Source organism: Salmo salar, chromosome ssa04, assembly GCF_905237065.1.
Source record: "Salmo salar chromosome ssa04, Ssal_v3.1, whole genome shotgun sequence".
NCBI lineage: Eukaryota > Metazoa > Chordata > Actinopteri > Salmoniformes > Salmonidae > Salmo > Salmo salar.
The window spans coordinates 10595383-10607431 of NC_059445.1; the positions used below are offsets into that span (position 1 = coordinate 10595383).

General features: G+C 45.2%; 1 protein-coding gene across 1 annotated transcript in view; it reads left to right on the top strand.

Annotated features, from left to right (window-relative positions):
• Window positions 1-12012, top strand: part of LOC106602277 (max dimerization protein 4) — a 48506-nt gene extending 36494 nt beyond the window's left edge. The window contains exons 4-6 of the mRNA XM_045716451.1: window positions 8-122; window positions 2888-3050; window positions 7056-12012. Of these exons, the coding sequence (XP_045572407.1) occupies window positions 111-122; window positions 2888-3050; window positions 7056-7252 (372 nt within the window). The 5' untranslated portion in view covers window positions 8-110 and the 3' untranslated portion in view covers window positions 7253-12012. The remainder of the gene's footprint in view (window positions 1-7; window positions 123-2887; window positions 3051-7055) is intronic.
• Window positions 12013-12049: the final 37 nt, after the last annotated feature.

Sequence of the window (12049 nt, forward strand, 5' to 3'; positions counted from 1 at the left end):
GTTACAGACGTGCCAAACTACGGCTGTACCTCGAGCAGCTGAAGGAGCTGGTTCCTTTGGGTCCGGACAGCACTAGACACACCACACTGAGCCTGCTGAAAAGGGCCAAGATGCACATCAAGGTACCACGACCACACAGAGACACAGCCACAACCAGAGCCACACTGAATGTTAAATGCAGCCTTCTAGAATTCTAGAATTGCCGTATCAGGGACATCAGTGTCGATGTACAATTACTAGAATGAACAAAATATGATGTCGCCAAACTTGGTGGTGTTTTGGAAGATCATTCTATCGTTTGTAATTCTACGGGCCACAGACATAATCTTATTCTGTAATTCCAGAACAACGGAAACTGAAAGTTCTTGAACGTCAAATCACAAAACCACAGGCCTTTGAAAGGGAGTACTGTAATCATAATAAGTCATAATTATGCCACTGGGCCCAGTCGGACTCCAGAGGTGAATAAATTATTGCATTGGAGCTTTTCCTTTTCTTTTTAAAGGACCCCAGAGAGTTACCCACTGGTAGACAGACAGACAGGAAGTAGGTCAGGAATGTCTCCCTGTCCTCAGGAAGTACCTCCTGATCCTACCTCAGAGGCTCAGAGCTCAGCTGCTGTTTCCTCAGAGAGTCTCCCTGCACCGCCAGGCACTTACTCTCTCTCTACATCTTTCTTTTTAAGTCTCTTTCTCTCTCTCTCTCTCTCTCTGTCTCTCTCTCTCTCTCTCTGTCTTTCTCTCTCTCTCTCTCTCTGTCTTTCTCTCTTTCTCTCTTTCTCTCTCTCTCTGTCTCTCTGTCTTTCTCTCTCTCTCCCTCTCTCTCTCTGTCTCTCGATCTCTCCTAAAATAAGAAAACATACTCTAATCTTTCAATCAGAGCCGTTAAGCCCTAAAAAAAATGGCTAGCGTGCAAAAAGTTGCATTCCCATTCCCCAGACCAGGGAAGAAAAAAAGCCCCCTTGCTCGTTACAAATGATAAGTCAACAAAGAGAAACTTTTAGAACATGGAAAAAAATCTGGAGTCAGATGGGGATGATTTTCAGATATGCGGTCGAACGTTATAATTGGATTTGGGGTTGGCTTTGGGTCAGCCCCCTCTACAGTTCATTACTTGTTGCAGCTCATGTACACCAAGTGACAACCCACTGGGCAAAAACGGATTGAATCAACATTGTTTCAATGTCCTTTCAACCAAAAAATGGTGATGACATTGAATCAGCATGGAAAACTGACTAGATTTGAAAAAAGAATTTAGTATTTTTCACCCAACTTTTAACCTAAATGCAATGACATGGGGACATTTTTGTTGATTTGACTTTAGTTGACAACTCAACCAAATGTAAACCAAAACTAGATGTTGAAATGGCGGTGGGAAGCTTAATACAGTCGGTAAACAGGACCGCAGAAGGACCGTTACAAAGGGTGGTGGATACTCTTTTTTTGAACCGCTACGAAACCGCAAGCGCTCCAACATTGTTTACTTCCTGCATTAAAGGTACAATCTGAAATTACAGCGGATTGAGTCTTAAAGAATATAACTTCATTGATGAATTTGGGATCGGTTACATTTCTCTAACCAGGTCCCTCAACTTTTTATCAAACGAAGTGGCAGGGCTGTACTTTAGTTGCAAAACGAATTCCAGTTTGTGTCTTTACCGTTGCGATGCAGTAGACGTCAGATGGTTACAGTCTAGTTCTCCACAGCTGTTGCACGGACTGTGTGGGTGAGAGCGTGTGGTCGGTGGAAAAACCCTCTTTTAACTCTTCACATCCTGTTTACGATACATAGGCCTGTCCTCTGGTGTACTGGTGTTCTAATATCTACGGTTTTAGTTTGGTTAGTAGGAATCTCTAAAAGCACGGGGTTACAGCGCTTGGTTCATTTTCTTGTTCTTGTTTAAAAATCCCTTGGTTGGAATTGTGTAGCAATCTGGGTAGTGTGTGAGTAATATCTGCCGTTGGGTCAGCTGAAGTCATGTTGTTGCTATGGTTTCACTTCCTTATTATAATCACTAATGTGAGAACATGCACGTGTGTGCGTATTGCTCAACCTCCAAACAGCTGAGTTTGAGCTATCAGAAGTAAATCTATATGATCATATGAAGAATGATTTCAGTTAAATCAATAACTCATGAGTGCAAGCACATAATGAACTCACAAATATTCTGTTTTTTTTGTATTGACAGTGTTTCATTGTTGTTCCTAATAAAAACTCCATCAAGGGTCAGATCGGGGTTCAAATACTATTTCAAATATCTCAATTACTTTCACATACATTTGAAATAAGTATTCTGAAACTTTTTATTTGAAAACACAAGTAGTTGAACATTTTTATGTATTTGGAAATACACTTGGATAGTATTTTAAAATTCTCAAAATACACTGACTAAAATACACTCTTGTGCATTTAACCCAGGTATTTGAAAACATTATTTGAAATAAGTATTTGAAAATACTGTCAAATAAAATTTGGTACACAATATATATATATATTTTTTTTTACAAATAACCATTCAAATACTTAAATAAAAGTACTTGTTTTGGTTTGTGTATTTGAAAATACTGAAATACACAGAAAAAGTATATTAAATACCAGATACTCAAATACACATGTATTTGAACACGTCTGTCAAGTATAAAATGTGTGTTTGCCCCAATGTCAGTCTAAATGTGTGTGTGTGCCCCAATACCATTCTAAATGTGTGTGTGTGAGTGTGTGTGCCCCAATGTCATTCTAAATATGTGTGTGTGTGTGTGTGTGTGTGTGTGTGTGTGTGTGTGTGTGTGTGTGTGTGTGTGTGTGTGTGTGTGTGTGTGTGTGTGTGTGTGTGTGCGCACGCCCCAATGTCATTCTAAATGTGTGTGTGTGTGTGTTCCCCCTGTAGAAGCTGGAGGAGGCGGACAGAAAGGCTCTGAACACCAAAGAGCAGCTCCAGAGAGAGCACCGCTACCTCAAACGACGTCTGGAACAGCTGGTGATGCCTGGAGGCGTGGAACGTACCCGAACCGACAGCCTAGGTTCCACCATCTCCACCGACTCAGAGCAAGGTACGCTGGGACACCCGCATGACACACAAGGTACTCAGAGCAAGGTACGCTGGGACATATGCATGACACACGACATACAAGGTATTCAGAGCAAGGTACGCTGGGACATACGCATGACACACACACGCTGCTCCCTGAAGCCTTTAGAAACCTATGAATGTGGTTTTCATTTATCCTTTGACCCCCCTTTGATTTAACAACTGATGTGGATCACTAGAACCAGGTGTGGGGATTCTTTAGGTCAAGTCAATGACCGTAAATGAACTAATTAGTGGTCGAGGGGAGCGAGAACTAGCAGCACTGCAGCTCTTGAGTAGAACACTCAGTATTTTCTAGCACAGAATTCATTTTTTCCACAAGATATAGTAAGTTACAAACAGCACCAAACAGCACCAAGCAGCACCAAACAGCACCAAACAGTACTAAACAGCACCAAACACTACTAAACAGCACCATGCAGTACCAAACAGCACCAAGCAGTACCAAACAGCACCAAACAGCATCAAACAGTACTAAACAGCACCAAACACTACCAAACAGTACCAAACAGTACTAAACAGCACCAAACAGTACCAAACAGTACCAAACAGTACTAAACAGCTCCAAACAGTACCAAACAGCACCAAACAGCACCAAGTAGTACCAAACAGTACCAAACAGTACCAAACAGCACCAAACAGCATCAAACAGTACTAAACAGCACCAAACAGTACCAAACAGCACCAAACAGCACCAAACAGTACCAAACAGCACCAAACAGAACCCCTATACACCACTGCATTACCTTAGCCAATGATCTACCAAGGATATGATCTCTATTTGAGCCAGTTTGCTACAGCAGGAAAATGTGAATTATTATGTGGATTATAATTAATTTATATTTTTGTAGGGGTTGATACAAAATAACAAACTTTAGAAGCCTTTTTAAACCTCAAATACACCACAAGTATTCTCCTGCAAAAGATAGTTCTCCTGCAACAGGGTGATCAAATTAAGATCTTACATCTGTACAGACACACAAATCACTATACTGTGTATAGCCACTGATCCATACATAATGTGAACAGGTCACCGACCCCATCTGTATATAACCAAGCCAAGTTATACAGACCAATTCTCTATATTGTTCACAGCTTCGTTAAAGCCACTGACCCCGCTTGAGGGGCCCAGACCTCTTCACTTGACCTGATATAACCGTTCCTTAAAACAGCTGAATAGTCCACTGAACCACTCCTTATCTAGCAGAAGCACTGATCCACATGTAATGGAGATCAATACTATCCACAGCTTCAGTGCAGGACTCTGCCTGACCTCCACCTCTACTACATAGAGTGGATACTGCCCTGAAGCCTCCAGGCCCTTGATACAACCTAGTTCCCTCTACCATGCTCTAGTCTATTGTGATGCCTCTCCTTCCCTGCCTGTTCTGGACACAGTGTTGACTTGATGGACTCCTATAGTGCTTTCGCCTACACCTCAATCTGTACAAAGCCTGAGAGAACTACAGGCCAGTCTATTGCTTTGTACACACCTGCAAACACACACACATACACACACACACGCACGGGCGCGCATGCACGCACGCACGCACACACACACACACACACCAGACACACACATACACACACCAGACACACACACATACACACACCAGACACACACACACACCAGAAACACACACACACACCAGAAACACACACACACACACACACACACACACACACACACACACACACACACACACACACACACACACACACACACACACACACACAGACAACTACTGTCCACTTTATTGCTCTGTACACACACACACACACACACACACACACACACACACACACACACACACACACTTGTAAACACACACAAACAATGCCCCTCTCGACCCCTGGTGAAGACCACACACTCCTGCTGAACCCGGCCTGGTTTTGAGGTCACGCCCGGGGGTCAAGGTCAAGCTACTCTGCTGCCACTCACACTATTACTAAACACAGAGGCTGTAGCTAGCTAGACTGGAGCCGGGCTGGAGCTAGACTGGAGCTAGACTGGAACTAGGCTGGAAGTAGGCTGGAGCCGGGCTGGAGCTAGATTGATGCTAGACTGGAACTAGACTGGAGCCGGGCTGGAGCTAGGCTGGAGCTAGACTGGAACTAGGCTGGAGCCGGGCTGGAGCTAGACTGATGCTAGACTGGAACTAGACTGGAGCCGGGCTGGAGCTAGACTGATGCTAGACTGGAGCTAGGCTGGAGCTAGACTGGAACTAGGCTGGAGCTAGACTGGAACTAGGCTGGAGCTAGACTGATGCTAAACTGGAACTAGACTGGAGCCGGGCTGGAGCTAGACTGATGCTAGACTGGAGCCGGGCTGGAGCTAGGCTGGAGCTAGACTGGAACTAGGCTGGAGCTAGACTGGAACTAGGCTGGAGCTAGACTGATGCTAGACTGGAACTAGGCTGGAGCTAGACTGGAGCCGGGCTGTAGCTAGACTGATGCTAGACTGGAACTAGACTGGAGCCGGGCTGGAGCTAGACTGGAACTAGACTGGAGCTAGACTGGAGCCGAGCTGGAGCTAGACTGATGCTAGACTGGAGCCGGGCTGGAGCTAGACTGGAACTAGACTGGAACTAGGCTGGAACTAGACTGGAACTAGACTGAAACTAGGCTGGAGCTAGACTGATGCTAGACTGGAACGAGACTGATGCTAGACTGGAACAAGACTGGAGCCGGGCTGGTGCTAGACTGGAACTAGAATGGAGCTAGACTGGAGCAGGGCTGGAGCTAGACTGGAGCTAGACTGGAGCCGGGCTGGAGCTAGACTGGAGCTAGACTGGAACTAGACTGGAGCCGGGCTGGAGCTAGACTGGAGCTAGACTGGAACTAGACTGGAGCCGGGCTGGAGCTAGACTGATGCTAGACTGGAACAAGACTGGAGCCGGGCTGGAGCTAGACTGGAACAAGACTGGAGCCAGGCTGGAGCTAGGCTGGAGCTAGACTGGAACTAGGCTGGAGCTAGGCTGGAACTAGACTGGAACTAGACTGGAGCTAGACTGATGCTAGACTGGAGCTAGGCTGGAGCTAGACTGGAACTAGACTGGAGCTAGGCTGAGCTATAAGGGGCTGGTGCAGTTAAGGATGCCATGTCTGCTCCTTCTGCTTATTCCAACTGAAGTTAATTTAAGTTAATCCCTCAAGGTTTTTGTAGGAAACTTTCAAAATGACCGTTTATTGGGCGATTACATGGATGGCTTCTCTTGAATCATATGACCACGTTCCAGCCATTTTTTTAAATGGGAACCGAGTTGACCAAGCTCGATGGCTGCGTTTGCACATGCAGTCTAATTCTGATATTTTCTTCACTAATTGGTCTTTTGACCAATCAGATCAGCTCTGAAAAATATATGATGTGAAAAAATCTGATGTGATTTGTCAAAATACCAATTAGTGGAAAAAATGTATACAGTATCTCTCCTACTTGGCTCCTGGAGGCCCCTGGGTAGGAGACGGGTGTTGTTGTTTACTGATCATGAGGGTGGTAAACACGTGGGGGATGTTTATCAGTAGGGGGAGAGATTACTGGAGGTAGTACAGAGACCTGCCTGTTATACAAAGTTAATGGCCGTCTAAATCCGGCCCTAATCCGCCCGGCGACACACAGAGAGGGCTCCTCAGTGTACATGCCCAAAGTTCAACACGAACAAAATACAACAACGCTGTTTTGTACCCCTCTCTCTCTCTCTCTCTCTCTCTCTCTCTCACACACACACACACACACACACACACACACACACACACACACACACACACACACACACACACACACACACACTCCATCTCCCTCTCTCTCTTTCTCTATTTATCTCCCTCTCTCCCTCCCTCTCTCTCTTTCCATCTCGCTCTCTTTGTTTTTGTTTCTATCTCTCTGAAAGTCCTGTTGTAGTTATTGATTTGATTCCATGAAATGTGGAGACTAACAGTTTGTCTGTCTCCCTCTCTCTCTATGCAGAGGTGGACATTGAAGGCATGGAGTCCCCCCTGGGCGAGGGTGAGCTTGGCGAGGGCGAGGGGGACAGCGTGGACGAGAGCATCAGTGACGACGGCCTCCTGGACGGCGAGGAGGAGGACTACAACCTGCAGAGCAGCTCCAGCGACGCCAGCTACACACAGCATTCCTCCCACAGACTGCAGCCGCACCACTGCTAGGGGCCACCAGGGGGCCCCTGAGGGCCACACCTCCAATCAGCCCTCTATGACCCCAGCCCCACGTACCCTCCTATTTCCTTCCTACCCTCCCTAACATTGCCCCAGCACGCAACCCCCCCAGCAAACAGCGGCTGTGGTCTTCCCCTCCCCCACCCCTCCCCAATGTCCCCATTGGCGCTTATTCCCTGGAACCAGGAAGTAGACTGTAGATGTTCCTGTCGTGGCTGACTTCCTGACTTTCTCTTGTCCTAACCCCTACACCACACCCTACCTCACCCCTATCCTATCACCCCTTGTCCCGCTTATCTTGCCTAACCTGACCCCCAGACCTCCCTCACCTCTACCTGTTGTTGTGGCTGCAGGCTCGGATATAGCAGAGCAGTTTGTGGTTTTGTTGGGGACCTCTGTGGTGTGGTGGCAGACAGCTTTGACTTGTCAATGGGAACTCAGCGTGTGTGTTTAACTGTGTGTGTGTGTGTGTGTGTGTGTGTGTGTGTGTGTGTGTGTGTGTGTGTGTGTGTGTGTGTGTGTGTGTGTGTGTGTGTGTGTGTGTGTGTGTTTGGACAGATGGAGAAAAAAAATAACGTTCTATTGGAACATATCTCTTGTTAATCTACAATCCCCAATCAATGTTACCAAATGTACTGGACATTAGGGTCAATATTTCTAAGGGCAGCACATTGATATCTCTCCCTCTGGCTGAGTTCCTTAACCACTACTCCACACTACCGAACACGACACTAGAAGTGGGTCTGAAATGGCACCCTATTCCCTATATGGTGCAAGTGTCTGAAATGGCACCCTATTCCCTAAATATTCACACACGGTGCATCCCCAGAATCGAAAACTATACTTTACTTTTCAGTAGCATATTGATGTAGCAATAAAACACGGAAAGGTACTGCTTTCTCAAGCATTGATTGATTGATGACCCTGTTTTACAACTGGGCATTGTGGAGTGGAAGACAGTGGATCAGCGGGATCAGGCTAACCGTTCCTGTTATTCACTAATAGGTCCATTTATTACCCTGCTGTCATCAGTCTACTCCTAGTTCCAACAGTTCTAGATGTGTGTATGTGTGTGTGTGTGTGTGTGTGTGTGTGTGTGTGTGTGTGTGTGTGTGTGTGTGTGTGTGTGTGTGTGTGTGTGTGTGTGTGTGTGTGTGTGTGTGTGTATGCAGGCGTGCATGCGTAAGTGTGTGTGTGCACGGTCGGTACACATTGACAAGTCAAAGCTGTAGAAGTGCATAAAAATAAAAAGCCAGCTCTAATGATCAGCTCTCTGTAGAGGAATAGGTATTGCATCAAAACTAATCATAACAATGCTTTCATTTCTCTAACTCAAAGGTAGATTAATGTATTTTCTCTGCTATATCTGTTAGCTTTGGGGACATTGTAAAAGACCAATGTAATGTATTAGAAATGTACAGCACTGTCTCCAAAGCCAAGCACACTAGTATAAAATATTGACGGAAGAGGCATATCTTTGGCCTTCTGAACATTTAACCGTTTAGGCCTGAGTTTCTCTCGTAATCCTTAGAGCTTGGCATTCCAACACATCAAAAAGGGCCAGTCCACAACTTGGCAGGTCTGACCAAAAAAATAACCAAAAAAAATCACAAAAGACTTAGAAAAACGTTGCAATGAAAAAAAATAAGCTATCAGTCACTGAAAGTGATAGTGTAGTCTATATTTTCTATTCTATTTTCCTAAATGTTCTCGTTTAACGAAAAGACAAAAAAGAAGAGTATATCGATATAAATATATGACAGACAGACAGACAGACAGACAGAAGGCCAGGCTAGTTGAAGGTAGAGAGAGTGTAGAACAGGGAAGCTAGGAACCTGGTTGCCCCCTTCTCTAGTACTCTCCCCAATGTCATTCTGTGCCTTGGTGAGCCTTGGTGACTGTTGTCGTGTGCCCCCCTCCCTCCTCCTCCCTCCATCCCTACTCAGGTCTTGACCCTGCTACACACTCCCCGAACATCCACCCCCTTGCCCCCCAGCTCCACCCCTTTTTGGAGTAGATGAACACTTTGTTTTAACCCCTTCCACCCCAAGCCAAATGGTAAATCTGACTCCTCCTTGAGTGAAGAAGGGGCACGTGAAGAACTGATTTTAGCCCCTTTTGCCTCCATCGAGTACTCCTCAAGGTGTACCCCTGGTGCGGTTGCCAGGTACGCCCTACCCACTTGACGCCTGCCTGCCTGCCCTGCCACGCAGCTTAAAGTCAACACTGACCATACTGGTAACTCCCGATGGCAGCTTCCATTCACTCGCACCTGGCTGGTCATTATTGGGGTTCAATCAGTCAACCTAATTAGGGGTTTAAACTGCTTATTTTGTTGTTGTGGCAGCCATTTTGTTTTGGCTCTGTTTATGAAATGCACTTGTCTTTGAACAGGAAACCATTGGGCGAGGAGAAGGGAGGAGAAATCCAATCAATGAAGGCAGCTCGTGGTGTTCTCCCTCCCTCCCTCCTCCCGGTGGCACCTTCCCTACTCTACTCTACTACCATAGTTTTACCGTGACCCTGGTGGTCATGGGGCGTCTCGAGACACAGCAATATGACCATCTTGTGCTTTTTAAAGAAGAAGTAGGCGGTTGGTTGGTAGGCAGGCTTGGGTTTTAAAGAAGAAAAAGCCAGATTCGTGCTTCGACTCTGTGGTTCATTTTGTGACCAACAATGTTAACATTTCTGTTGATGGATTTTACCTCTGAACTCTCTCCATACACTGAAGGAGGGCGAAAAGAAACTAACCGAGAAAGATAAAGTTCTTGAGTTTACATTCATGTCAACGACCTATGTACATGACTGTTAGGAGCACAGATGTACTACTCTTTCAGTTTGCGTTTGAAATGAACAACTGAGTAAAACTTGTCAAATGAAAACAAAATATTCTCTTGCACAGAACCTCCCATCAGCTAATGTGAGGCAATGATTAAGTAAGCGGAACACACGTGGGCCAGATATGAGATTTCTCATTTTCAGCGACATCATTTTCTAATGCACATAGCGCACGTTCAGAAAGACTGAGTGGTTGGAGGGCAGGTGTATTAGCAGGGGAGGATACTGATTCAGATACTGTTACAGATACTGAATGTAGGAGCAAAAGAAGTTGAAAAGACGTTAAGCAGACGTCTTTTTGGTTGAAAAGACGCCATCTCTTCAACGTCTCGTGCTCACTAGGTTTCAGGGAATGAGACTGCTGGATAGTGGTTATGGAATTTATTTCAATGATGTGCCTTGAAAATAACTTTGTTTTCTTTTAACCAGAGAGATTGTACTTACAGTGTGACAGAGATTGTTGAGCAAATCACTTGGCGATAGGCATTGAACACTAAATGTGTTGATTTGTGAATGGGTTTGGAAACACCTGGAAAAAGTCTCGATTGAAAGATGTGTGCACGACTCTCAACCCTGTCACAATGCAAAAACGACATTATTGTAAAATTAATCAATGGTGCTGTCCAACAAACTTCCTTTAAACGTCAGAGCGGAGCAGAACTGAAATCTCGATAGCTATGAGAGAGAGGGGGGGTGGGGGTTGACTTTTGTCGAAGCCGAGAGGTGGTTGATCCCTGCTTTAAAAATCATCTGGTCTGAAATGTATCCAAGTGTGTTTGATTTTTCTTTTCAAAGCACAAAAGCACAGCGAAATGATGATTGAGTCTGTCTGCCAGGCTATTGCTGCCAAGGGAGTCAGCGGGAGGGGAGGGAGGGAGGGAGGGAGATTGGGGTGAAATAAGGTTGAGGTTCAGACCAAACAAGCGAAGCCTGTATAGAGGCAAGGGAAAAGTCAACACATGGACATACACTCAAACCTGGGTTCAAATAGTATTGTGAAATCTCTGAAAACACTTTAGCTGTGTTTGATTGTGGCTGTCTGCCTGTTTTTAATGGAATGGGCCCAAAAGAGCAAATCCCACCCATCTGGCTGGCAGGCAGATTTAACAAGCAAAGTATTTGAAATCTTCCTATTTGAGCTCAGGTCTGACAGTTACTTTCAGAGACAAATAGAACCCATTCCTGTCCTCTGTAAGTGCAGCGCTATGAACAAACAATCGAATAATGCCGGAATGAAAACCCGATTCCTGCCAAATAACTAGTCACTATGATTTTCTTTCCACCCCCTTGCAGACAGTCATCAGCCACCTATGGAATCCCATCTTAAATTAGCTTTAATAGCAACATGAAATGTAGATTTTGGTCCAAGTGTATCATTGTCCCTCTTTTTAATCCCTCACTAACCCTTTACTGTCTTTTCGGTTTCTTTCTGTGTGACATTGCTAGAGCACCGTCTGAAGATAGGAATGATTTTTTTCCTCCTTTATGTTAAGAGTTCTGCGATCGTTCTCTTGTTGTCGTCTTGTTGTCGAGTTGGCATGAGAGAACTCTTAGTCCCGAGGGTGTTGTGTGTCTCGTTGATAGGCAGTTTAGGGGCTCCGGAACTTTGGCCAGAGGGGGGCTGGTTGAGATTAGGTTCAGAGGGAGGGAGGGAGAGGATGAAGGGGGCTGAGGGAGCTTGGCATCGTAGTCAGGCAAAACACTGAGTAGGGAGAGTTCTGTGCCAGAGACCTGTGAATATGTTCCTTTAATAGCAGATGTTGTAATATGCTTTCAAAAGATGTGCTATATTATATAAGTTCCTATGTATGGATACATGAGTTTACCTGGTGCTGGATAACATTTTGGCACACACTTGAAGGTATTACTGTGTATTCTTTAATTGTAATATAATTAAAAAAATGTTTTTTACACAAGGTTGTCGCAGCCTTCTTATTTGCATGATTTAAA